A 27,753-nucleotide genomic window follows, 5' to 3' on the forward strand; every position below is an offset into this window, starting at 1 on the left:
CAAATGCTGGCAAACACATACCCTCCAACATTCCTCAGATGAAAATACGGACATTTCTCACTCATTTCTTGACACACACACACACCATTTTTATTTGTCCCCACTCCCACAGAGCATTTCCTATCAGAAGAAGGGTGAGTGCCAACACCTCTACGGCAACAGGAGGCAGCACACACGCCCTCCACTTTCCTGAGAAAAACCCTGAATCTCAATGTTATTTTATTTTATTCTTTGGTCAATTTACAAAAAGATAAACACGCCAATAAATACATTTTAGAAAGGAGCAAGAATAGATGCAGACCCACAGAGCTTAAAAAATAAAAATCAAGACTCCTTATTCTCTGCTCTTTCTTCCCACCCAGGATGGCTCTGCCCTCGGCCTACCTCTCAGAGCCTGAACATCACATGGGGCAGGGCCTTGGCGAGGCAGCCTCTCCTCCTCGCCCGCTCTCCAGCAGCCGCTACAAGCTGCCTGAGATAAAAGGCCAGCGGCAGTGGCCATGGAGAGACCATGCAGAGGCTACAGGGTGCTCCCTCACAGCTGCCACTGCTGCCATTGCTCAAGACAAGTATTGACACATCCTCCTCCCCAAGCTCAGTGGTGGTGGCACCGGCGGAGGAAATAGGGACATTCCAGGATCAAATCAGAAGCGGGGATGGCTTTTGTAATTCCGGGACTGTTGTCTCTGGAAAACAGGGAGACTTGGAGCATATGCAAACAGACCTATAAGTGGGCCTCTGTGATGGGAAAGATATATACCAGAATCATCCATCTGCCTCATTGCAGGGCAGATTCGAGGGTAAACCATACGCAGAACGAGTCTGCCCCTGCGGCTTGATGGAGGTAGAAACTGTCTCTCATGCCTTGTTACGCTGCCGTTTCTACGAGGATATACGCTCGGTATTTATTACCCCTGCTATGCAAAAATCTCCAAACGAATTCGAACTTCAGTGTCTAAAATCCCTGGTAGAGGACAAGGCTCCTGAGATCACATTAAGGGTAGCCAAATTCTGTGTGATTGCCATAAAACATAGGGAACAAGCTGCGCTATCATAATGATTAAGGACTCAAATGATAATTTTAGGTTATATGTTAGTGACTAAGTTTTAATTTATATATATATATTTAACTGTTGCTATATCTGTATTGTCCCTGTTATACCTAATTGCAAATTCAAATGTATCCCTGTTGTGTTTTATGACCTCCTTGATATTGTATGTGGGCTGGAACTGGTCTGCGACTGAAATAATAAATTCATTCATTCATATCAGAATCAGGTCGCAAAAGCTGAGGTGCCCCTCTATCCTTGTGACCTCCAAAGTAAGGCCTGTGTGTGCTGTATTCTTTACAGGGCAGCCAGTAGCATGCAATTGCTTGCATAAGCAAATCATTGTGCTTGAACCAACCTTGAGGTAGAATGAGACCATTTTTGCAGGTGCATGGGAGTGATTAATTGGCAGCCCACTCCAACCTGCCTGCCTCATTTTTCTGGCCATCCCACTTGCCTTCTGGCCCTCCTGCTTCTTTGGGTACCACGCAGCTGTCAAGACACAGCTCTTTCTTGCCCCCCTGCACCTCTTCCCTACCTTTCCCAGAGGAAAAGACCCTGAGCACGTGACCAAGCCCATTTCATAGCACTGTGTGTAGAATCACACCTAAAGCCAACTCCCAGTGATTGTTTGCATTACTGAAACCCTTGCCAATACTTCAGTTAACACCGCCTATCCAGCTTTCTCTGTTCATTGTGGACATTTACAACGGCTAGGTTTTTCCACCTCCAAGAGTGGAAACATAAATTAATTTTATAATGAGACTTCCGCATGAACAGCCAAAACTTCCTGCAGATTTCAGCGCTGGCAATGTATATCTTCCATCCGTTAAGCTGGAATCAGGGTGAGTTCAGAGGGTGTGTTTTTTAATCAAATTCCAAAACAAATCACACCATTGCCCAAACGGCAGTTATGCTCCATGAAGAAGAAGAAGAATCACTCTTTTCTTCTAGTAAAGTGGCTTTTTCGCCCACAAAAATCACCTTTGGGTTCTGCTGTCCATTTGTTAGAAGACGCTGATGGTATCGATGCCCTGTTCCCTTCGTCCTCTGACTCAAGTTCCTGAATAATATCGGTTTCAAGCACTGCAGTAAGCTGAGGTTTCGACCCTAACAGTGGCCTTTGTATTCTGGCTCTTTCAACCCATTCATTTGTTCTTCTCTGACCTTTAAAACCTGCTGGCTCGACTCTTGAATGCAGCTGCTTCATCTGAAGTGATTCCCGCTGTTGCCACTTTCTTCGCTGCGACCCTGGCCGAGGTTCTGAATTGAGCCTGATGAACACAGACTCGGAGTCGCTGCTACACTCCCCTGGATTCAGAAACAAGTGAATAATATCAGCAGGGTTCAGCCCCTACATTTCCGCCTCCTTCTGCACATCCTTCTCCTTCCAGACACAAAGAGATTGTTGATAAATGGACATAACACAGCGTAATATGGAAATTTGTTCTCTCTGAGGGCATATGCTCAACATGCTGTGCTTGCACCGCAATCCTATGCATGCTTAACTGGGACTCAGCTAGATTGGCAAAGAAAAAGCGATTTGTATACATTGTATATGCGATATAACATTCTGCCACCAGAAGGCGCTGTGGAGTCCCGTTTTTCTCTACCTGTTTTCCCTGTTTATATTTACAATGCGTTTAACTGAAACGCTTCTTTGATGTGTCTAGATCCAGTCCTAGAAGCAGTGCTGTTTTGTGGTGGTTCTCACCAGTACATAATCTCTTGTTCTTTTTTGCTGCTCCTGGCAGCAATTTTGTGCTGACACCCACAGCACTTCTATCATGATACAAGTACAGTGGTGCCTCGGGTTACATACGCTTCAGGTTACATACGCTTCAGGTTACAGACTCCACTAACCCAGAGATAGTACCTCGGGTTAAGAACTTTGCTTCAGGATGAGAACAGAAATTGTGCTCCGGCGGTACAGCAGCAGCGGGAGGCCCCATTAATTAAAGTGGTGCTTCAGGTTAAGAACAATTTCAGGTTAAATACGGACCTCCAGAACAAATTAAGTACTTAACCCGAGGTACCACTGTACCTGCACCTCAATTTTTTTACTCCCCCTCTAAGGAGCACCGCCCAGGAGTACATTTCATTGAACCTAATGGGACTTAAGCCAACATTGCAAAGGACTGAATTGTTAGAGATGTACATCTTCTGCGAATCTGGGTTGGTCAAGGTCAATATTTGGAGAATTAAGGCCATTTCATAGATTATGCAAAGGCAAGGCCTGGGTTTTAGACCTGCAAGGATTTAGCCCTCATGACTAGGGAAAAGTACAAAGATTCACAAAATGTTCAGGGTATGTGTACCCTTGCATTCCCCCAGAAAAAAGCACTGCCTATGAGCATATACTTTATGAGAAATGTCAGCCCAACTTATCTGCCATGCTCCCCTTCCTGCCCTTGCCTTCACTTATCCTTCTCTGCTCCAAATTATCTCACCGACACCCACCTCAGCATTTTTCTTTTAGTTCACCAGATCTTCAACCCCCTTTCCTGTGGCTACACAGCTCAGATGGCTCCACTGCCACCTATATTATTTTATATTGCAATTTCTGCTCACTATTTTTGGCACAGCTAAATGATGCAAGACCAGAAAATCCAAGTTAGGCAAGTCTCTAATTATCCTGTATTGAAAAACAGGATGGGTTTCGGGGCACCAGGGTTTAAAAGCCCCAGGACCAAAGAATTTTAGCTTCAGGGCTAAAATTGATAAGCCTTAGGTTGCAGAGGGCAAGTCTTTCATCAGCATCATATGATCATAATACAATCCCATAAAGAAGCACAGACCCTTTGGCACACATTGGGTGCTCTAGGGCTTAAAAGCATTTGTGGCTACTTATACTTATACCTCTCTTTTTTCAAATCATGCTTTGAACTATTATAAAAAAATGAGTTCATTGGGGGAGCATATTAGATACAGTCTTATAGATGGTGTCACAACCTACCCTAAAGTCGGTGACACCACCAGCACTGCAACTATACATACCGTATGTTACTAAAAAAAAAATTGGTTCCTTAAGATGTGTATGTGTGGGTTCTTGTCTGAAAAGGCTGAAGACTGTTTCAGACATAGCACAAGACCCAGGACTGTCTCGCCAGAGTGGTGCATGCTCTAGTTATCTCACGCTTGGACTACTGCAACGCGCTCTACGTGGGGCTACCTTTGAAGGTGACCCGGAAACTGCAATTAATCCAGAATGCGGCAGCTAGACTGGTGACTGGGAGTGGCCGCCGGGACCACATAACACCGGTTCTGAGAGATCTGCATTGGCTCCCAGTACGTTTCCGAGCACGATTCAAAGTGTTGGTGCTGACCTTTAAAGCCCTAAACGGCCTCGGTCCTGTATACCTGAAGGAGCGTCTCCACCCCCATCGTTCAGCCCGGACACTGAGATCCAGCGCCGAGGGCCTTCTGGCGGTTCCCTCATTGCGAGAAGTGAGGCTACAGGGAACCAGACAGAGGGCCTTCTCGGTAGTGGTGCCCGCCCTGTGGAACGCCCTCCCATCAGATGTCAAAGAGATAAAGAATTACCTGACATTCAGAAGACATCTTAAGGCAGTCCTGTTCAGGGAAGTTTTTAATATGTAATGCTGTACTGTTTTTAACACTGATTGGGAGCCGCCCAGAGTGGCTGGGGAAACTCAGCCAGATGGGCGGGGTATAAATAATAAATTATTATTATTATTATTATTATAGCTTAAATAGTTTCTTAGATCCTACAGGAGCGTCTACACCCCCATCGTTCAGACCGAACATTGAGGTCCAGCTCCGAGGGCCTTCTGGCAGTTCCTTCACTGTGAGAAGTGAAGTTACAGGGAAGCAGGCAGAGGGCCTTCTCAGTAGTGGCACCTGCCCTGTGGAACGCCCTCCCATCAGATGTAAAGGAAATAAACAACAGTGTGACTTTTAGAAGACATCGGAAGGCAGCCCTGTTTAGGGAAGTTTTTAATGACTGATTTTTAATATTTTGTTGGAAGCCACCCAGAATGACTGGGGAAACCCAGTCAGATGGGCGGGGTATAAATAATTTCATTATTATTATTATTATTATTATTATTATTATTATTATTATTATTATTATTACAAAATATTAATTGCAATACCCCACATACTCTCAACCACTAGCACACTTTTCTTTTGAGATGCATCGTTATTCTCGGGAATGAAAAGTCTTGTTTTTGCACAAGGCACATTAATGGATGATGATCCCGGGCCATAGTTATGAATTAGGGATCTGTAGCTGTGCACTACAAAATAAGCACTGAGCCACCACCAATAAAACATTCACACCACTGGGAGAATGTCCCCTAAGATATGCCTTAGCCTAGAGCCTGGCCCGCCGCTGTTTTGTTTTTGTTTGTTTGTTTGGCACTAGACACTGTCAAACGCACTGCCCCATGACAGTAATGGCCACAGTTGCCATAAATGAATAAGGAATCTGCAGCTGCGCACCCCAAAACAAGCACTGGACCACCCCAAATGACATCTACAACACCAGGGGAACATCTGCTACAGAATTGAGCCCAGCCCAACTGCTTCCTTTTTGCACAAGGCGCTGTTGGGTTCTGCATTTTTCTCACCTTTGCAAACAGTGGCATCCCTATCTCCAATCTTGTTTGGTCAAAGGACTAAGTCAAAAAATAATCAGTCCTGTTTACTATTATTTGTGATATCTTTACAGTAATGTCATTGCAAAGGATGAGTGTGTCTCTCCAAGGGAAAACAAATATTCTGGTGGACACCATTTCATCCATCCTTTGTCCCAACTTCCACTTAGCGGGAATGTGTGTTTCATAGCTATTTGCAAATTCATAAATAGTGTGAATTAGCAGCAATTCGGCATTTTTCCTGTGTTATTTTGATCAAAGAAAATTACCTGTTAGATCATCATCTCTTCTGGTTGCTTGGGCATTACCAAAGGGTAAAGATAAGTAACGCATACTTCTGCTGGCAGCCTATGGACAAATAAGTGTGAGACAACGTGATTCAAATGTGCAGTGTGTCGTGTGTTATACCTTCAACAGATTTGAATTCTGGTGACTCTGGGGGAAAAGTACCGGTATGTCAGTGAGAATTGATGGTTACATTTGAAATGAGTGATTAATGTATTGCTCTATTGTAAATGAAAGGAAAAAATCTTCAAAAAGTAGCTTAAGCAAACCTGAAACATCTAGAGCATCAGTTCAAAGCACACTTTACAAGGCAGCAGTTAACAGAGGGAACTCATGCTAAACCTTGCAAGGTAGTTCTTTATGCTATCAATTTATTTATGTCGTTTTTATCTATAGAAGTATTTATATACTGCCCACGCACATAAAATATCAAGGTGGTGCAAAACATAGAATCACATATTTTAGAATAATGCTTCCTGTTGGAAGTAGCTTTTCAGAGGTTGGAATATAGCTGTGGTGTTGATGAAATCAGGGCAAATAATTAGTGGGACCTCCAAGAAGAGAAGACAGGAATGAGAAGTAACTTGTCTGTAGAAGATGAAAGGATTGAGAAGTGGAAATTCTATAAATTGCATCTTCATGAAGAGAGGCCGGGGTACAGAAGAAGCTTCCTAAAGAATGGCAAATGATTGTACCTTGTTGCAGTTCACAACCAGTGAACACTGAATAACCTAAACATTTCCAAAAAGGCCTCTACAATATCTTACCTTGGTCATGCCAACTTTACAGGCAAGAATGGGTTTTCCTCTAAATAAATTCCAATTGACTACACAGATACAGCATTTAGGTTTCAAAACTGGACTTTGTTTCAGAATCAGAGGCAGATTTCCCATAATATTTTCGATACTGCAAATTTGATGGACCCAATATTGCCACTATTAAACTTGTAGGGGGTGGGGAGGTTTTAATTTTTCTGTCACTCCAATTCACCTTATGCTGCTCAGTTAAATGAAGAAGAGCTGGGAGTGGTGAAATGGCTGGAGGGCAGAAAACCACTTTATCTGGAGGGCCCCCCCCCTCCTTTTTCTGCTGCTTAGCTGATCAGTGAAAAGCCATACTGTGGGCCATATGAGAATAGGCTGTGGGAAGAAGCCCAGGGAGCACAGATTACACTCTTATGAACAAAAAAGGTGTGTGTGTGATTTTTAGAAACTATGCATAGTGCCCTGAGAACATGCCTACTGTATTGCCTGGAGTATGTACAGATTGCAGTCAAGATATGCACATTGCCCTAGGCCCTTTGGGGATTTATACATAATGGCTGGAGGATGTACAAGATAAAGTGGAGATACGAACATTCCCCAAGGCCTGTTTGGGATTATGCATAATAACTGGAGAACTCATAAAATTCAGTTGATACATGGACATTCCCCAAGGTCTGCTGGAGATTATGCATATTGACCAGGAAATGTGCATAATTCCCTCTTTGTGGAAAGCTTATGTGCATGTGGCCTGGTGAATGTGCACAATGAGAAGGTCCCAGTGGCACAATGGATCAGTGCGTCTTGCTGTTAATCAGAAGGTTGGTAATTTGAGCCCACCCAGGGATGGCCATGGCTTGTTTTAACAAACCAGCATCAGAATAAACCACAGTTTTCCTGGCTCAGACATAACAGGAAACTGTAGCTTTTATTTTAACGTGAGAATGGATGTTTCAATCCCTTACAGCATGCATTAGGAGGGTGGGAAGGAGGGGTCTACAAGCCTAAGGCTCGCTCAGACTGATGCTCATTTTGTTTGTTATGCTTGAAAAATCTGGCCAGCACGACTGTGGGCAAAATAAGCACATATATATGTCACATGTAATTTATACCGCAGGTCTAGTCTACTAACCCCACTGTAAAACTGGGCTGAGTAAAGTACTCACATGCCAAAATATTTGGAACCTGTAATTAAAGCAGATACTTGCACCACAGGGCCTAGGGCTTGCTGATCAGAGGGTTGGTGGTTCGAATCCCCGTGACGGGGTAAGCTCCCGTTGCTCGGTCCCTGTTCCTGCCAACCTAGCAGTTCGAAAGCATGTCAAAGTGCAAGTAGATAAATAGGTACCACTCCGGCGGGAAGGTAAACAGCGTTTCCGTGCGCTGCTTTGGTTCGCCAGAAGCGGCTTAGTCATGCTGGCCACATGTACGCTGGCTCCCTCAGCCAGTAACGCGAGATGAGTGCCGCAACCCCAGAGTCGTCTGCAACTGGACCTAACAGTCAGGGGTCCCTTTACCATTTTACTTGCAAATAAAGGAAGCAAATTGGACCATCCTAAATCAGATACAGCAGATAGATTTTTGGCAATAACCAATGGCTCCAGCTTGGGGAAACAAATGTCAAGGAGGACTATCTACTGGGACCTGCTCACATCTCTATTTAAAAAACAAAACTTGGCATCTATCTTTTTTACTGCTTTACTTTCCTGAGCAGCTGTATTTCTAGCTTTCACCCTCTTTTCTTATGGCTGTCTAACCCTCATGGAGACTGTGGCACATGGCCATTACTGTTTGTTGTGTATGTGCCTTTGTAAAACAATAGATGCTCTTAGGGAGGAAGAGAGTGCCTGGGCCGCAGCTATTTGCAAACGTCGATTCCACACCAATACCACCTCTTGTGTAAGACGTACCTGCCCTCCCCAAGGAAGGCTGTATCCTTTCCTCACAGTTTGCTTCAGGCTCTGTTGGCGACGAATGAGGATTTCTTTGGCTTGCTCCTCATTTGCGTCTGCGGCAAGGCTGTACCTGTTGTACGACAGCGTCTGAAAACAAGGAAATCACAACTTGATATTCTTTCCGTGTGATTTTCTAGAGCAGGTGGCTTTTGGGTTTTGACCCAAGTCAACGCACTTGATCCTGCCTTCATTTCCACCAACATGGATCAAACAATGTACATTTTTTGAAGGAGCATCTCCACACCCATCGTTCTGCCCGATCGCTGAGGTCCAGCGACAAGGGCCTTCTGGCGGTTTCCTCACTGCGGGAAGCAAAGCTACAGGGAACCAGGCAGAGGGCCTTCTCGGTAGTGGTGCCCGGCCTGTTGAACGCCCTCCCATCAGATGTCAAAGAGATAAACAACTACCTGACATTCAGAAGACATCTGAAGGCAACCCTGTTTAGGGAAGTTTTTAATGTGTGACATTTTAGTGTATTTTTGGTCTTTGTTGGAAGCCGCCAGAGAGGCTGGGGTAACCCAGCCAGATGGGTGGGGTACAAATTATTATTATTATTATTTCAACATAGTCTGTATGCCGTGGGTAGGAACAATGTTTTAGCCTAAAAACCATTTTGCTTGCGGACAAATGTTTGGAGTCTACATGGCCATGGTGGGTGAGGACAAAGAACAACAGCAAGTGAACAGAATGACAAATGTGACTCTGACTTTTTTTTTACAGTGCATTCCAGCTATGCAGAAGTGAGAACTACACACAATGTCTCCATACTCAAGGACACAAACCAGTCAAAAGTACTTGAGGGGGGAAACAGAGGAGGGCCAGTGCATAGCTGTCAAGTGTCCCTTATTTGAAGGGACAGTCCCTTATTCCAGCGCCATGTCCCGCTGCTGTCCCTTATTGATGGATGTCCCTTAAATTTCAAAGGAAGCAGCTCCTCTCCCTCCCTCCCTGCCAGACAGGGAGGAGGGAGGCTCCAACTGTGTTGCTTGGCTGTGTTGCTCACCCAATAAGACTAAGAACGACAGGGGGGTGGAGCTTGCATGCCTTGTGTGTGGCTAGTTAATGCAAGCTGGGGAGTTTTTTGAATGCTGGGTGCCATTTTGTTGCACGTGCTGCTGCAAACTTTGCAGTGCAAAGCCAGGCCAGGGAGCCATCTTAAGTTGAGGCTGCATAGGCCTTGTGGTGCATGTGATTCAGATTCTATTCAGTTGAACCTCTGGTTGGACAGTGTTCTTGAAGCTACCAGCATGAGTTTGACCAGACTGCAGGAGGACAGGAAGACTGGAGTGCCTGGAACAGGTGAGGCTGCATGTCCCTTATTTTGGCTGCTGGTCCCTTATTTTCAAGGCTGCTGGTCCCTTATTTTCAAATCTGTAAGTTGACAGCTATGGGCCAGTGAAGTGTTGTGGTCTGGGGGAAGGCCATAATTGGGGAAGAGTCTTGCGGGCCGGGCAGAAAGGCCACATTTTGGGTTCTATCCAACTCTACAATTCTATGATTTGGTCCCTAGGCCTGAGATTTCCCACCCCTGCCCAAAGGGGCTACAGTTATGTAACAACAGTATTAAGCAACTCTAGATTTAAGAAAGCAACAATGGAGTCTTGTGGTGCTGTATTTACGGTGGCATATACTTTCGTGAATTACTGCCCACTAATCCGTGAAAGCTTGTGACATTAAAATACAAAACTGTTTGTCTTCAAGGTGTCGCAAGATTCCTTGCTGTTTTGCCGCAACAGACTACTGCAACTATCCCTCTGGAAATTGTTTTGCAAAGGTAGTCTTTAGTCCATGGAAGCTTTTGGTATAATAAATTTGCTAGTCTACAGAGTGCCACAGGAGCCTTTGCTGGCTTTTGCTGCAACAGATTAAGACGATTACTCCCTTGTTTAGAAACAACCAGAGAGACACTTTTACTATTTGCGTTGTTAAAGCAAGGGATGTCTGCCCCCTGGTGCCAGTCTCGGGAGACTCCTGCTATCTGGCAGCGTAGATGGCAATCAAAAGCGAATATTCGCAAAGGAAAGGACGGGGGTTTCTTTTCTTTTGTGTTTTGGGGAAACAGCCCAGTGAGTGCAGATATCGAGTTTGCAGGAAACACCATCACCTTAGCGAAACACAAACACACAAAACAAGTACATAGGAACCTAAGAAGATGGGTGCAGGATCAAGCCAAAGGCCCAAATAGCATTCCTGTTCTCATAGCGGCCAACCAGATGCCTATGGAAAGCCAAAAATTAAAACCTGAGTGCAACCGTTTCCCCTCCACTTGTGATTTCCAGCAACATGGCTATCATAGATACTAAGCCACTGTATCTGACCTTCTGTGAATTTGTCTAATCCCCTTTTAAAGCCATCCACATTGGAGACCATCACTGCATCCTGAAGTAGAGAATTCCACTGTTTAACTACGTATTAACTGCGGGTTTGAATCTATATTTTCCATAATGTTGTCCCGTGGCTCAGCTACAACCAATAATGCTAACATTTCTGCTCTCACTGGCCGTTGCTAAGGCTTCAAAGACTGTGCAAACATGATCTTTTGTTCTATAGATATGAAGCACACTACCAGAAAGGGAAACGGACCCTTTGCCTCACTTGATACAGATTGTGAGCCAGTATATTCTGTATGGAATCCACCTCTGCAGGCGAAAGTCTCTGCATCCTTCGATTTCTAAACCTCCTGCAGAGAAGGAAAGCAAACATTAGAATGACTAAGTCAAAGGGCCAACAGTTACTCCTGCATAGTGGTTGTATGTGCACACTAATATTGGCATGTATTAGTTACGCTCGGGCTGTTTTGCCAAGAAGGGATAGCAAAGGATCACTCATAAATCAAAGAAGCAAGCCATCTCTTTGTAGTGTGAATGTGCGCATGAATGAGTAAGCGTACATTCACGTTATTTTATTGCCTTTGGCGTTTCAATCCGCAAGTCCAAAAGGAAAGCAAGTTAAAACAATTGTAAAAAAGAAAAGTTAAGAAATCCACATAAAATCTCTAGTCTTTGACCTACATAGAAAGCGTTGCTTTGTCGAAAACTGACGGAAGTTGAGTAATGAAGGACTAAAGTTAGTTGAACATATTCAATTAAAAAAAAATCTTCAAAACTATAAAACATAATACAGTGGTACTTTGGGTTACAAACACTTCAGGTTACAAACTCTGCTAACCCGGAAGTAGTACCTCGGGTTGTGAACTTTGCCCCAGGATGAGAACGGAAATCACGCAGCATCAGCAGGAGGCCCCATTACGAAAGCGCACCTCAAGTTAAGAATGGTTCTGGGTTAAGAACGGATCTCCAGAACGAATTAAGTTCATAACCTGAGGTACCACTTACTAGAATTCCAACTACCCCATAGCTGTGTGGCCCTGCCTGTTAGGAGCTGATCCAAATAAAAGCATCTTCCAGTTCTTTTACGAATTCAGATTCAGATCCTAGGGTGTCTCCAGGAAAAGGGTGCTTCTCCCATTCTGGGAGCTACCAAGGATCTTATCACAAGGACATTTACAGATTGTCTGTAAGCCACTGGGCGGTAGCTGAGGAGTAAAACATAAACTTTGCAAGCAGAAAGTCCCCGGTTTAATCCCTGACACCACTAACTAAGTACAGAATCAAAGAACTGTAGAACTGGAAGGGACCCAAGGGTCATCTAGTCCAACCCCCTGCAAAGCAGGAATCTCAGCTAAAGCATCCATGACAGGTGGCCATCCCTGGCCTGAAACCCTGGTGATCTGCTGCCGATCCAGGTAGGTCATGCTTAGCTTGATGGACCAGCAGGTCTGACTCAGTATTAAGCAACCTCCTGTATATTCCTATCTTTAAAATCATGATGGGGTCAATCTCTACAGAACTCTTCGCATGTCGCTTCAACTATCTGGGAGCTGCAGTAACCATCTGCATACTGGAGATCACATGTCATTGCAGCAATCATCTCTGCATGGCAACCCCATTTTTCTGTTTGTTTTTTTATGGCTCATGCCATTGCTACATGCACACATTCCAACCAGCATTCCAAGGCTGGGGGCAAGGAAGGAAAGGAGGTTGTTGTTGCTGCTGCTGCTGCTCTTGGAAATTGCTTCACCCTGAACCTAGTACAGTGGTACCTTGGTTCTCAAACGGCTTGGTACTCAAACAACTTGGAACCCAAACACTGCAAACCCAGAAGTAAGTGTTCCGGTTTGCAAACCTTTTTCTGAAGCCAAATGTGCTCCATTTTGAGTGCTACGCTTCCGATTTGAGTGCCACACTTCCGTTTTGAGTGTCTATTTTGTGCTTCAGTTTTTGCAGCTCTCTCTTTTTGTTTTGGTGACTGTGTGGAACCCAGTTCAGCAACTGATTGATTGGTTGTGTGACTGCAATACAGTGGAACCTCGGGTTGCGGATGTAATCCACGATGGAGGCACATCCATAACCCACAACATTCGTAACCTGCAGCGCTGCATCTGCACACGTGCGTAACGCAATTTGGTGCTTCTGCGTGTGTGCAAGCTGCAAAACCTGGAAGTAACCCTTTCCGGTACTTCCAAGTTTCCCGCAGTCCGCAACCTGAAAACGCATAACCCAAAGCGTTTGTAACCCGGGGTACCACGGTATATTATTTATTGCTTTCATTTTATGGATCAATGGTCTCGTTAGATAGTAAAATTCATGTTAAAGTGCTGTTTTAGGGGTTGTTTTTAAAAGTCTGGAACGGATTAATCCATTTTGTATTACTTTCTACGGGAAAGCGCGCCTTGGTTTTGGAATGCTTTGGTTTTGGAACGGACTTCCGGAACGGATTAAGTTTGAGAACCAAGGTACCACTGTAATGGCTTATTCTTCAATGCTGGTTTAAGTTCCCTTGCCATTCCAACCACCCTATCCCATTTTTCTCCAAAATGAGGTAACAACGCCTTTGAGTCATGTGGCCAGTGTCTTATGTGAGAGCAGCTGGATGAAAGCAAATCACTGCAAGTCTCAAAACACATTGCGATATTGACTTTATGTTAATATCTTTTGTCTCTTTCCTTTAAAGCCCACCTTTCTCCCCTGTTGGCTTAGCTTGAGCCTTGTGCACTTTCAAGTCATATGATACTCGCACAGAAGTGCCAAGATCACCGGTCAACAAATCTTGGAAAACTCCCCAAACGTAACTGGAGCTGAATCACGACAGCTATCACTTGCAGAGACAAAACAGCTCTACTCTAGGGGACAGTTCACACATCATGACATCTCTGTACAGCAAGAGCAGTTCTAACTGTCCTTGAGCTCAAATTCCTTTGTAATGTACACTGTAAAATCAGAGATCACAGATACATCCAGTGTTTTTGTGATGTGATCACTGGTGCACAGCACAATAGCCTCTTCTTTTCTCTTTCGTGCTGGCACCCACAGCACTTTTATCAAGATACGAGTTTCGACGCCTCATTTTTACAACAACCACAAAGTAATGGATACACCCAATAGCAATTATTGTCACTGGCACTTTTTCTAACTGCCACGATCTTGGGAAATGCTGTAGGATACGGTCACGATTGTCTAGTTAACTATATCGCTGCAAATCTGTTCCAGGCTTAGTCCAGAGTTAAGACTACTTGTGCGTAGAAGAAATAATTGTGTGCAAATGGTTAGCTAATCTAGTTCTCTAGATGTTTCAATTAAAATAACCTTAGTTTCAGGTGAACAATGAGCAACTCCACAAACATTATGAAAGCAATTGGTCATACATCTAGAACTCAAATATAAAAATGGAAAACTCTTTTCATGAAGTTAGCTATTAACCAAGCAACTTGATAATGGTAAGCATATCTGCTTCAGGGAGAAGCAGGAAACTTTCTGTTTAATAAACCCACTTCCTTTTACATTTGCGCTTCAGTGCTGTACAACTTATGATACAAATCTGTTTCTAGGTAAAGCAAAGGAGACCTGTTAACCACTCAATAAAATGTTTATTTTATTGAGAGCCTTTGCTTGTTTATTACATTTTGTAGTTAAACAGTAAGGTTAGTGCAGGTATTATAGTTGCACGGAGAAAAATGGCTTCAGAGGTAACATCCTTGGTTTCTTTAATAGCAGACTGTAACTTTCTCCTAATGTTCTACTCTTAACTGTGATTGTATTCCAGCATCTTTTAAGTCAGGCTTCACCAACCTGGTTCCTTCCAGGTGTTTTGGACTACAACTCCCATCAGTTCCAGTGGACATGGGGCTCATGGGAATTGTAGTCCAAAACATCAGGTTTCATTATTTGTTTTTATTCCTTAACACAGGATAGTAATATAAACAGGAAGCCACCATACATCAAGGGGTGACTGGACAAAATCAAATCTGGCTCCTACCTAATCTCAGTTGCATTTTATATGTATCACAGAATCACAAAGTAATGAGTTTGGATCCAAAGAAAATAAGTTGCCCTCAGGTCTCATTGAAATCAGCAGTGCTTAAGTTAGTCGTCTAAGACCTTTCACATTAATTTTAGTGGGGCTTTAGTGCAACTAACTTACTCTCAATCCTTATTTTCAAGTACGCGTCCATATCCCACTTATCTGAGCTGAAAGAAGATACTCACAAAGAAGATGATTTGGAAGAAGGTGGCTTCACCTCTCCACGCTCTACCATCTCAATGACTTGTTTTATTTCCAGTTTCTTGTACAGGGAGACAATGCTGGATTTAGGTTGGTGCTTGTGTAACAAAATCTTCTTGAGGACTCTGTTGTCAAATTTCTTAAATCTGGTGAGAGCAACAGCAACAACAACAACAATAGCAAAACGTTATTTCGATCATCACTCAAGAATTAAATAATGGACAAGCCTAAGGCATCTTCTTGAGCTTCTTAAGGACCAGACATCAAACAGCAAAGAGGTGTAGTTCAACAAAGACACTGTGTTGAACTGATAAGACAAGGACAAGTTACAGTAATGGGAGAGAGAGGGTGAAAGCATTCATGGCTGTAAAGGGAAAGGGAAATTCTGATTTGCTTTGTAGAAAGAGAGTGTTCTAATAAGGCATAAGAGGGATAGCTCTGCTTAAAGTCGTAATGTACCACAGCAAAGTTCTAAATGATCTGTTCATTTGAGTCTGTTGTGTCCATCAGCATTTCAAAAGGTACCAATAAAAGGTTTATGTAAATAATGGACAATTTGGAGAAAGAACAACCCAATAGTGGTAAATACAGGCTGCCTTAGTTCCAATCAGCATTGCCTACCCTTTTCTTTTAGCAGGGAACAGAGAGACTGAGATTGCAATGCTATGCACACTTAATCTGTTAGCGCCACTGTTACCATTTGCTATCTTGGCAAATACACCACTAAACCATAAGCAAATGGTCAAGATGTGATGTACTGAAGGTGCTCTGGAAGAAGCCCATAAACGATGGGTGGGATTTGTGCGGGACACACTCACATACATTGTGCGCCTTTGCCACACACATTTTTCTTAACATTTCCAAATTCACCATGCTACCACTGATGTATGTGTTATTTTTATCCCCAGTCCCCATTTCCTCTTTTAAACAAAAAAAGCTCAGATGAACACATGCAAGCCAGAAGCAGGGGACCCAGTTGTGCACTAGTTGTGTGAATAGGGCTAAACACAGCACCTCAGTACAGTGGTATCTCTGGTTCCAAATGAGGCCCATTCGCAACATGAAAAGAGCGCAACCCATAGCGGCGCATCTGCACACGTTGCGATTCGCTGCTTCTGCGCATGCACACGATGTCATTTTGTGCTTCTGCGCATGCGCGAGCAGCAAAACCCGGAAGTAACCCTTTCCGGTACTTCCGGGTCACCGCGGGACATAACCTGAAAGAACGTAACAAGAAGCAGACGTAACATGAGGTATGACTGTAATAAATTCAATGACAAGTAAGTAAAACACCTGGCTCTCAGACTTATAGTGCGAAGCCAAAGAGAACACAAAGAAGTGGAAGTCAACAACCGTAGAGTATTTTCAGTCTGGTCCATTTTACTATTAATAGAGTAACACTTTCAGTTATTTTCTTTTACCTGACCGTGGCAGACACAATCTTACTTGTCTCTCAGTTGATAATGACTCCATTGTCCGCATATATCTTCAATTCCCGCCTTTAAATGGTCCATCAGCTGCAGACATACAGGAAGTTGGAGAAAGGTGTGAACAACGTTTTAAAGCCATTGCTGCTGTAACAATGTTCACGTGCAAAGAAGATGACAACACAATTTTGAACAGCCATAATCTAGAATACAAAAAAAACTGAGCCAGACCATTGCCTCATCTAAGCTCCGTACTGTCCACACTGACTGGAAGTGGCTCTCCTGGGTTTCAGTCAGGGAACATCTCAGCCCTTCCTTGAGAGGCCAAGGATTTAACCTAGGGCATTGTACATTCAAAGCAGGTGCTTACCACTGAGCTATGGCACAGAACTAACACAGCACCACTACCATTAAGAACTACCAGAAAGGTCTTCTGCCCAAAGGCAGGATTCTTCAAGCATCAAGTTATGCCATCCTGACAGAAGATGTCAGAAGACTGATTCGAATTGTCCTAGGTGGCGATAAAAATAATTCCACTTCCTAATCTAACAAATGTCATAGCTAGGTATATGTAATTACGTAGGAGTAGGGATGGGTGAATGTGTCAATTTCAGTTTCTCTCAGATTCCTAGTTTTCCAGTCTTAACTCCAGCTCTCCACATTTCGACATCTGTTTACAAGTGTTTTCTTTAAGAAGTCATTGTGAAAATTCACCACCATTTGAGTGCTAATTTATCCTACCATACGTATTTTGTTTGAGAATTTGATTACTATGGAGTGGTACCTCAGGTTAAGTACTTAATTCGTTCTGGAGGTCCGTTCTTAACCTGAAACTGTTCTTAACCTGAAACACTACTTTAGCTAATGCCCGATTTCTGTTCTTACCCTGAAACAAAGTTCTTAACCTGAAGCACTATTTCTGGGTTAGCGGAGTGTGTAACCTGAAGCGTATGTAACCTGAAGCGTATGTAACCCGAGGTACCACTGTACACATTTTTACAAAGCAATTTGCCCAGCTATAATGCATCTTTGCTTTTTTTATTTTCACCACTATGTGCATTTTAGTGCATGTTGACCCTAAAATATTCATTCTTGTACACATTGCTTGGCTGGAGAACTGCATTCCAAAATTGGGAGAAGTGGAAATTTCAGAAGGTGGCTATGTTTTGGTTCATAGCTGGTTTCAAAAACTGAAAAATAGGTAGATTTGCCTATTAATGTGAACTGAATAGAATTGAAGCCCCATCCCTAACATGGGGCTCAATGGAGCTTAATCCCATGCATAGGACTGCAGCTTTAACACAAACCACAGCCCTACTTGAAAATTGGGGTTGAACCCATGACCTTCTGCATGCTTCATACCTGAGCTATGACTCTTCCCCAGGTTATTAAGGTCCAACACATTTTAAGGTGGAAGGCTTATAACAGTAGCAGAGCACATGCTTAGACGGCATGCAGGCTCCCAGGTTTGAATCCTGAGATAATAATCAACTAAGTTTCCATCAGAGTAGACCCATTGGAATCAAGCAACACGACTAACTAAGGTCAATTAAATTCAGCAGGTTTACTCTGCGTAATACCACCCCCAGATTCTCCCATTTAAAAAGGATCAATTGAAAGCAGGCAATGTGAAATATCTCTGCCTAGGACTCTGGAAACCTACTCCCAGACAGAATAGACCATGGACAAATAGTTCCCCGACATTCAATTAAAATTATAAATTTTAAGATAAATTTAAAATGTCATCTTACTCGTATGTGAATTTCCTCATTGACAGACTCTTTTTTATTGGTCTTCTTAACATCCAGGTACTTGACAAGTGGTCTAATGGTGATTCCCTTCATTTGGAACAAAGAAAGCGAGTTAACCTTTGATACAATATTCATTTCCCCATGAAATTGTGAAGCATGCTTAATCCTCATGTAACTGAGTCTGCCACATTGGACAGCACCTCTCTTCCCATGTGAAGGAAGAGTGAAAGCATCCCTTCTCTCACCAAAGGCAGGGGGATGAGGAAGTGAAGGTCTCAACACAGTTTGAGTTGGCCTGAGCTCCACCCCTCCTTAGACACAGCCCTTTCAGCACTAATACCATGATATGGCAGGTAACTCATCTTCTTACCTGGATGAAGACAGTGAAATATGTAACCACAATAGTAGATGTTATAAACATCTTCTTTCTAGGAAAGAGAGATGCAGAGAGCAAGAATGCCAGGGAGAAACTGCTGGCCCCTCGCAAGCCACTGTAGATGATAATGAGTTGATCTTTAAGAGTGAATCTGTGAGTCCGGAACTTGTTGATGATGCAGAACAAGAAAAGCACACCTAAGGAACGAAGGAAAAATCAAAACTAACAAAGAGAAGTAACGGAATGGAAACTTCCACCAAACTAGGATGCAAACTTGTGCTTTCATACAGGCCGGCTCCCAAATCAAGTGTGTTCTGTTGCATTGTAGCAGCTGAAATGTAGGAAGTCCATGTTCAAAACATCTCTATAATATTGTCAATAACAGCCTCCACCAATGTAGAGCTCTCCAGATGTTGATGGACTACAACTCCCACCAGCCCTTGCTAGCACAGCCCAGGGTCTTGAACGATGTGATTCAACATCATCTGGGAGCCACCGCAGTGGGGAAGACTGATACATAAACTTGCGCCCGATTAAATCCACACACATAGCATTCTCTGAGAATTGTAGTCCTGTGAGATAGCTAGGGATCTTGAAGAACACTGGGCATCATGATTGGAGGTTGAGGATAAATCAGTATGAAATGCATACACAACCAGCATTTACATGTACAGTACAGGTATTTACATGTGTAGACTGGCATGTAGTTCTCCTCCTATATTGAGAGATTGGCCGTTTTATTTATAAACAGTGGAAAATAAATCTCTAAAAGAATTAACAAGAGATCGTCACTTCAACAACCCTGATATTGAGATGATATAAAATTGTATTAAGCATGGAGAAGAAAGAAATGGGGGGGGGGGAGTTATGAAAAAGTAGTTACCAAAAATGGAAAAATATGACAGTCTTCCTGCACATTTTTAGAACAATGGGGAGATGTTGACATACACTGCCCTCATCGGGAAATGAGGCCATATGGTCTTCTATCCTGACCTCTATGTGTTTGTTTGGAGATCAGAAGGGAGGAGGGGTGTCTTGTTGTACAATTGCAAATCCTTCTGCTTCAGGGTTCCCTAGATATCCATGCAACTGTACAGCCACAGGCTCTGTTCCAAATTTCCAAAAAAATGTGTGGAGGTGAGAAGCAGGGATGGCACATGCAATCTCACTCCTTCCATCCTTAACATGTTCAAATAAAAGATGAAAAGGCCTGTTATCATCAAGAGATGATCACCATTTTATCTTGTGAGGAAGAAACACAACCTTCTAAACCACCTACACTGCTAGAATTTGACATGTTTTAGTGCTAATTAAGGTTGGATATAAAGGTAGGATATAAACAAGCAAATATAATCCTACCAAGCCTCCCTGGAAGTGCTTTTAAAAAATGTCAAAAGTGCTAAGATTTTTTATAATTTATCAGTAAGTGGCTTATATGCAAATGGTTGCCTGAATGACGATGAAAAGTAATTATACTTGTGGTATAATTTCCTTCAACAATATATCCAGGGTTGCTCTTCTATAGGTAATTCTTTCTCTCAGCAAAGTTCAGTTTTGTATGAAGTGACCTGACCCGTCGAACACAACACACCTGCGGAACAGTCTTTGCTAAACTGGTTATACCAGTCAGCTCTGCACTTCCTAGCCTTTCTCTGCACTGAACGATGCTTTCAGTGACGCAAGGGCTTTCATCCACCTGTTTTAGTTCGATTATTAAAGCATTTGTTTCTTACTTAGCGCCCGCCAAACCACACAGAAGACCAGCGTGAAGCAAACAAAAGCCCAGTTCCACTCGTGGTTCCGCCTGACCGTAGACACTCCCATGAACACAAAGATCAGGGTCTCGCTGACGCTGCTCAGCATTTTCATGAAGTATTTTATCGTCGTGTAGGAATTCTGGGAAACGTTGGCATCCACGTATTTCTTCATGGTCACTGCGCAGGCCGTTATCCTGTTGGCTCACAAAGGGAAGGAAGCATGAGCCGTTGGAAACAGCAAAGGAAAGAAAGAAAGAAAGAAAGAAAGAAAGAAAGAAAGAAAGAAAGAAAGAAAGAAAGAAAGAAAGAAAGAAAGAAATCATCCCCACTGAAGGGATGATTAATCCCACAATCACCTCAAGACGTCTTTTGTGGTCATTTGGCTCAGTATTGCTTATCCGTCATGGATGAGGAGCTCATTTCCTCCCAGATACAGGGGGACTTCGACTCTCATCAGCCCTGTCCATTGGCCATGCTGGCTGAGGCTGGTGAGGGCAGGGATCCAGCAACATCTGGAGGGAACCCCCAGGCTCTACACTACCTGGAAGTGGCTTTTACAGCCCTGCTTCAGCTATTTACAGCTTATAGCACCTGAAAGGAAGGCATGGCACATCAAGATGGACAGACCTGTCAGTTCCAGTTCTCAAACATTTTCCTATTTCCGACCTTAAAGTCACTTCTCGAAACTTCTGCAACAATTTCTCACAAAAATTTGCCAGCATTTTAGTATGACACCCTCTTCCATCACTTTCTTCATGAAGTCCCAATAAATATTGTCAAATGCTTTCTCTGCATCTATAAACATCAGCACTACTTTCTTCTCATTTCTCACTTCTAGGTATTCTATAATATTTAATACATTTCTAATGTTATTTTTAATTTGTCTACCAGGAAGGAATCCAGATTGATCATGATGGATAAAATCTTTCTTTAAAATTTCAATCTGTTTGCCAAAACAAATGATAAAGGCCTATAATTCTTCACCAATGATACAACTGCATCTTGTTTCGGTATCAAAGTTATGTAGGCCTCTTTCCATGTTTCTTGGACTTCACTTGTTTTTAAAACTTCATCCATCATTTCCCTCAAAGGGTTCACAAGCTGGTCACTCAGTTTTTTATAGTATTTGGCTGTTATTCCATCTGGCCCTGGAGACTTCCTTGCTTTTGCTTTTTTTATTGCCTTTATAATTTCTTGGGACAATATTTCTACATTTAAAATCCTCCTTTGTTCCTCTGTTATCTTTGGGAGATTGCTATGTTAAACATAGTGTTCTATTAGCCTCTTCTTCTAGATATGGAATGATATACACTGAATTGAAAAAAAAATGCTGAAAATAACATTTTTTAAAGAACCAGAAGCCTTCCTGTTAGGTATTTTAGGTCAAGATCTGCCAAAAGAGAAGAGGACATTATTTATGTATGCTACTACGGCAGCGAGAATTTTGGTAGCACAAAACTGGAAGACTGGAGAAATTCCAACAAAAGAACAATGGCAAGAGAAATTGATGAACTATGCAGAAAAGGCAAAATTGTCAGATAGACTACGAGAAAAGGACAAGAGTGACTTTGAAAAAGAGTGGGAACCTTTTATATTCTATTTGCAGAAACAAAAAAAAAGAACATTGACTTGATGGCAGGATTTAAATAAACATACACACTTTTTTATATATAGGACATTTAGAATAAAGAAGAAACGATATGGTGGATTGGTTGAAAAAGCAGTATATGATAAGGGGGTAACAAACCAGAAATGGGAGCTGTGGGAAGCCCGGGAGGAAAGGGGATGAAGATTTGTAACATGTATGTTATTGATATGAGATGTTTGTTAAAATACAAAAGGAAGTTAATAAAAATATGTATTTTTAAAAAAACAATAAAATGCAAATCAGGCATTTTCACATTAAAATGTGAACAAAATTGAAGAGTTTTCTGCAACCCTAACAGCAGGTTGGTTAAAAACCTGAACTATTCGTTGCAGGTCCATCTTTGAATGTGCAATTCTATCCTCTCTTTAGTGTTACACGGCATTTCAAAAAATTGTTTACAGTAACTTGGGTTCATGGAGTGCCAAATTAAATCTACATTGGCAATAAAAATCAACCCATTTTGAAAATATGCCCCAGAAGTGTACTAGCCTTAGCATCTACAGCACTTAGCAAACATATAAAGCAGTATGATGTGCTGAGCTCATTGCTCTTAAATACAAGCAAAAAATTATAGCAGAACTGCTGTTTATATTGCTTATTGCATACTTCCTTAAGCACCCCAGTTATTTGAGCACGGTTTCTTATTACTTGAGACAATTAGCCAAGGGTATAAAAGATGGGAGATGGGAATCGATTTGAGCCAATGGTGGCTGGTGTGAAAATAAACAGAGCTTGCTGCCGTACTTACGCCAAGATTCCCGAGATGTACAGTGTTTCTGCAGCTAAGTATGACAGATAGCTGAACATGAAGACCAGGAGAGGTTCGATGGCAGAAATGTTCTGCGTGAAGCGAGTCATGAAGGCTGCCACAAACCCAAAGGCAACGCCAAAGAGCAACCCGCCGAGACTCACGACAAAAAAGCGAGCAAATCCAGCCAGGATGTCCACAGGTTCGATCTCTTCATATTTATGCATGCGGGTAAAGTCAATGAGGATGTTGTATAAGACCTGAGTGGGGAAACAAAGCAAAACAAAACAGGTTCATATGGTTATTCAAAGATGAATATTACCATCGTCACCTGTACACACCACACATTCAAACCCACTTAAAGCAAACTCCTCATCACCCCCCAAGAATCCTGGAACTGTCGTTTACATCCACACAGAACCCCAATTCCCAGCACTTTAAACAAACTAAAGTTCCCAGGATTCTTGGGGCATGTGTGCATTAAATGCATGGTATGCACAGGCCTAGGCAGCCTCTGCCACAGTAACTTTGGAACAAACCACACAGGCACTGGCCATCACACAATGTGGCCAGGCAAACTCATACCCTTAAGGACTGCCTCTTTCCATATGAACCTACCCGGACCCTGAGATCATCTTCTGAGGCCCTCCTTCGTGTGCCCCCTCCTCGAGAGGTTCAGAGGGCGACAGCACGAGAAGGGGCCTTCTCTGCAGTGGCTCCCCGTCTGTGGAATGCTCTCCCCAAGGAAGTTCGCCTGGCACCTTCATTATACAGTGGTACCTCGGGTTACATACACTTCAAGTTACATACGCTTCAGGTTACAGACTCCGCTAACCCAGAAATAGTGCTTCAGGTTAAGAATTTTGCTTCAGGATGAGAACAGAAATTGTGTTGCAGTGGCGCAGCGGCAGCAGGAGGCCCTATTAGCTAAAGCGGTGCTTCAGGTTAAGAACCGTTTCAAGTTAAGAACGGACCTCCAGAATGAATTAAGTACTTAACCCGAGGTACCCTGTACACCTTTAGGCACCAGGCAAAAACATTCCTTTTTAACCAGGCCTTTGGTTGACCTGATGGACCTCCTATACCTTTTTAAAATGTGGCTCATGGGGGGGGGGGTTATTGTGTTATTGTTCTTATTTTGGTTTTATATGTTGTGATCTTTCCTGTGAAACGCCCTGAGACCTCTGGGTATAGGGCGGTATATAAAATCAATCAATAAATGAATGTATGAATAAAATACCCTTCAAATGTCCTGGTTTTCCAGGGACAGTTCCAGAATTATGAAAGCTATCTCAGCTTCTGATTTGATCCCGGAATGTCCCTATTTCCCCTGCCAGTGCCACCACCACCAAGCTCAGGGCGGAGGGTGATCCGACACTTGTGCTGAGAGGCTGCAGCTTGGGCCAGGAGGAAACATCTTGCTGTCTCTCCATGACCGCCACTGCCAGCCTCCTCCCTTGGGCAGCTTGTAGCAGCTGCAAGAAAGTGGGTGAAGAGCTGGGCCTCCATGATTTGGCCCCCTGTCAGGGAACTGCCATTGGCGCAGAGGCGAGAGATAGAGGGGGAATTGTGTTACAGGGACCTCTGAAAATCTTGCCAAGCAGTTCCTCTTCTGGCGAGGAAGAAAGCCCCACCTCCAGTGGAGAAGAGGTACAAGGACCAGAGGATGCTAGAAAGAGCCTTAACACCACGCCTGAGCAAACCGGAGAGGAGGGAGGCACGCCCTTGCTGTCGCCCATCATGCGCAGTAGTTTGAGGTGCAGGGAGAGGCAGAAAAGGCTGGGGGTGATGAAACTTTTATGTTGGGGGAGGTACAAGAACAGACCACTCCCGGATTCTGCTAGCAATTGAGCCAAACATGAACTTATGATGCTCTTCACTGTAAATACAGTGGTACCTCAGGTTAAGTACTTAATTCGTTCCGGAGGTCCGTTCTTAACCTGAAACTGTTCTTAACCTGAAGCACCACTTTAGCTAATGGGGCCTCCTGCTGCTGCCGCCACGCCGCCGGAGCACAATTTCTGTTCTCATCCTGAAGCAAAGTTCTTAACCCGAGGTACTATTTCTGGGTTAGCGGAGTCTGTAACCTAAAGCATATGTAACATGAAGTGTATGTAACCCGAGGTATCACTGTAGTTTGCACCAAAATGAAGCCTGTAAAAGACAGGTCGGAGTCCTGCCTGGTTACTCTTGAGCAACCACAACAGCATCTGACACACCCCTTCTTCCCTGACCGCCTTAGAGGAACTGCAGGATAAACTCATTAAAATAAAATTACGTAGCCCCCTGCCCCGCCCCCCCAAATTTCCCATTTCTACAAGCGTTGCAATGTACTTACCACAGTGATCCCATCGTTCAGCAAAGACTCTCCGAAGATCATCATGTAAAGCTGTTCGTTCACAGACATCTCCTCAAACACGGCCAAGACAGCCGTAGGATCCACAGCCGAGATTATGCTGCCAAACAGCAGACTGTCAAGTAGGTTGACATCCTCGAGGCCGAAGGCTGCGATCCGGCAGATCCCATAAAGCGAGACTCCAATGCCGAAGGCGTTGATGAGAGACCCCATGGAAGACCACCAGAGAATGGACCCAAAGTTTTCGAAAAAGGGACGAGTCGGCATAAAATAGCCTCCCTCCAGGATAATGGGCGGGAGCAGATATAGGAAGTAAATGCTTGTGGTCATGACTGGGGGGGATTTATGATCAGTGGCAAAAATAATCCCACCAACCAAGACGCCCATGGCAATGTGCAGGCAGCTTTCTGGCATAAAGTGCGGCAGTTTATGGTAGAGATGGAATCCTTGAATAAGAATAAAACAACAACAACAGGGAAATAATCACAGCAGTGTTGTTGTTTTTTAAAAAATCATTTTTTTTATAAAAAAAATTAATTTTCCAAATACCAAAAAATACAGAAAATAGAAGAGTAAAAAAATTAAGATACAGAAATATATTTTAAAAATTCACAGATCAAACCAAACATTTCCCCCGTTCCCACCCACCTCCTTGACTTATACTTATAACAAATTTTAAATTAAAATATGACTTTCTTCCATCAATGCTTAAATAAAATAAAAAATATTTACAAAACAAAGAACAACAATAAAGATAAGAGTGTGAAAAAGAAATCCTACAGTGCTAGCTGTCCCTCATCTCATATCTTGGCTAAGTGCAAAGCCTTCACCATTTCTGAGCAACCAAAATGTGTTACAATGCCGAGGGTTGTTTCAACGGAGTCAAGTCAAATTTAAGCACTCGCTGAACTCGCTCACTGGCATCTGTGGAATTTAGAAGTGCTTTTTTTATTTGTTCAAAATATTTCTAAAGCCTGCTTCATTGAAACTGATCCCAGGCTGGGGTATAAGCACAACAGATTCATCCACTTAAAACAACAAATGTATCAGTTCCTACCACCATCACACATCACCAGGAATAAACACACTGTGGATGTCAGTGACCAAACCCATCTCACTAAGGATGCTACCGAATCTCTGTTTATGGTAGCAACAGTGCTCCTCATGCACGAAGCCTTTCCACAGCATCTACACAAGGTTGCTCGCATCAGAATGCAAGCCACTTAACTCATGCTTTCTGAAGAGAAATCCAATGAGTTTCAATCTAAAAACCTGTTGCCAACAACTCATTTGTTCCATCTAAATGTTGCATTTGAAATGATAAGCTCCTGTCTGGAAGCACCTCAGTTGTTGGCTTGATGACGAATTTCATGTGTGATTTTGATGGTAATTTTATTGGTGGATTGCTTTTCTATTTGTAGAAAATATAGTAAAGGAGCTCCCCAGAGCCTTATATTGTGAGTTGGATGCTTTTTTTTTTTTGCAGTGCCCACATGACAAGTTTAAAAAACAAAAGCAAAACCTGTTGCCAGAGACTCATTTGCTATAAACGAATCACCACTTACAAAATTAATCTCCCATCTGGAAGATTCCCAATGGAATTTTCACTCACCTATTTTTGCAAGGGAAGCCAAGAGTATCCAAAGGGTGACCTCATAGGGTATTTGGACGTATTCATAATCCACAGTGAAAACATGCAACCTCTCGTCTCGCCCCGATTCTGTAGTGTCAAATGGGTCAGCCTCCTGCAACGAGCTCGAATTCCTCTGAGGCAATTTCAAATATAATGTGGCAACAGAACTCTCTGGGACTGAGAGAAATACCAGCCAGCTCAGGCACACAAATCTCTGAATCCCCATGGCGAGGAGCAAAACTCTGTCTCCTGTTTGGAAAACTGTGTGGCAACTATATTGCACATTTATTAAATGCCCATTTTAGTCCTGGGTGCTTCAGTCGGCTCCAGCAATATGCCTATGTTGTGTCCGGATGCTTTAGTAGTCCAGAATTAACAATCTTCTTCAGAGGTTGACTGGAAAGTAAGGTTCACCTGTAAAGCCCAGGACTTTTCAAACTTCTGCAACCCGCTCCTGGCAACTGCAGTCTCTCACTCCGTTTGCGAGGAAAGTAACACAGCTTTTTGTCAGCTGAGAAGGTAATGAGCTGGTGTGATGGACTCACTCAGACCCTGGGAACCAGAAGACACGAGACTGCTCCACAGGTTGTCCTCCTCCTCCTCCTCCTCTACTTACCTGAGCTGAAACATTTATGACCTTGTAGAAAACGAGTTCTCATATGTAACTGTGTCAACTACTATGCTAGAGACATCTAGTGGTTACTAGCCAGAACTGAAGCCAGCCTTTGATACCAGGTGCCCAACCCTGTAAAACTCAGCGAGGTGAGATTATGACTGTATGTGAGGAGCAGGTTACCTGTAGCAACTAGCCAGGTACTGAAATCAAT

The 27,753-nt window shown here is 43.1% G+C and overlaps 1 protein-coding gene across 1 annotated transcript; it reads right to left on the minus strand.

The window, feature by feature from the left end:
- Positions 1-208: 208 nt before the first annotated feature.
- SLC9A4 (solute carrier family 9 member A4) lies at positions 209-27,711 on the minus strand. The gene is made up of 12 exons (XM_083735524.1): positions 26,906-27,711; positions 25,276-25,739; positions 22,938-23,197; positions 20,518-20,735; positions 18,779-18,981; positions 18,409-18,495; positions 16,677-16,747; positions 15,215-15,376; positions 11,253-11,349; positions 8,625-8,756; positions 5,938-6,016; positions 209-2,360 (listed from the first exon to the last, which is right to left on the minus strand). Exons 1-12 carry the CDS (start codon positions 27,150-27,152, stop codon positions 1,987-1,989), a joined length of 2,394 nt encoding a protein of 797 aa, XP_083591650.1. The 5' UTR covers positions 27,153-27,711; the 3' UTR covers positions 209-1,986.
- Positions 27,712-27,753: the final 42 nt, after the last annotated feature.

Source organism: Podarcis gaigeae, assembly GCF_964106915.1.
Source record: "Podarcis gaigeae genome assembly, chromosome: 4".
NCBI lineage: Eukaryota > Metazoa > Chordata > Lepidosauria > Squamata > Lacertidae > Podarcis > Podarcis gaigeae.

Excerpts from the sequence above, each read along its gene's own strand:
- SLC9A4 (XM_083735524.1), bottom strand. The coding sequence starts at position 27,152 with ATGGGGATTCAGAGATTTGTGTGCCTGAGCTGGCTGGTATTTCTCTCA. Across the intron at positions 16,748-18,408 it reads ATGAGGAAATTCACATACGA|CTGATGGACCATTTAAAGGC; the intron begins GTAAGATGACAT and ends GTATGTCTGCAG. Across the intron at positions 15,377-16,676 it reads CATTATCAACTGAGAGACAA|ATTTAAGAAATTTGACAACA; the intron begins GTAAGATTGTGT and ends TGCTCTCACCAG.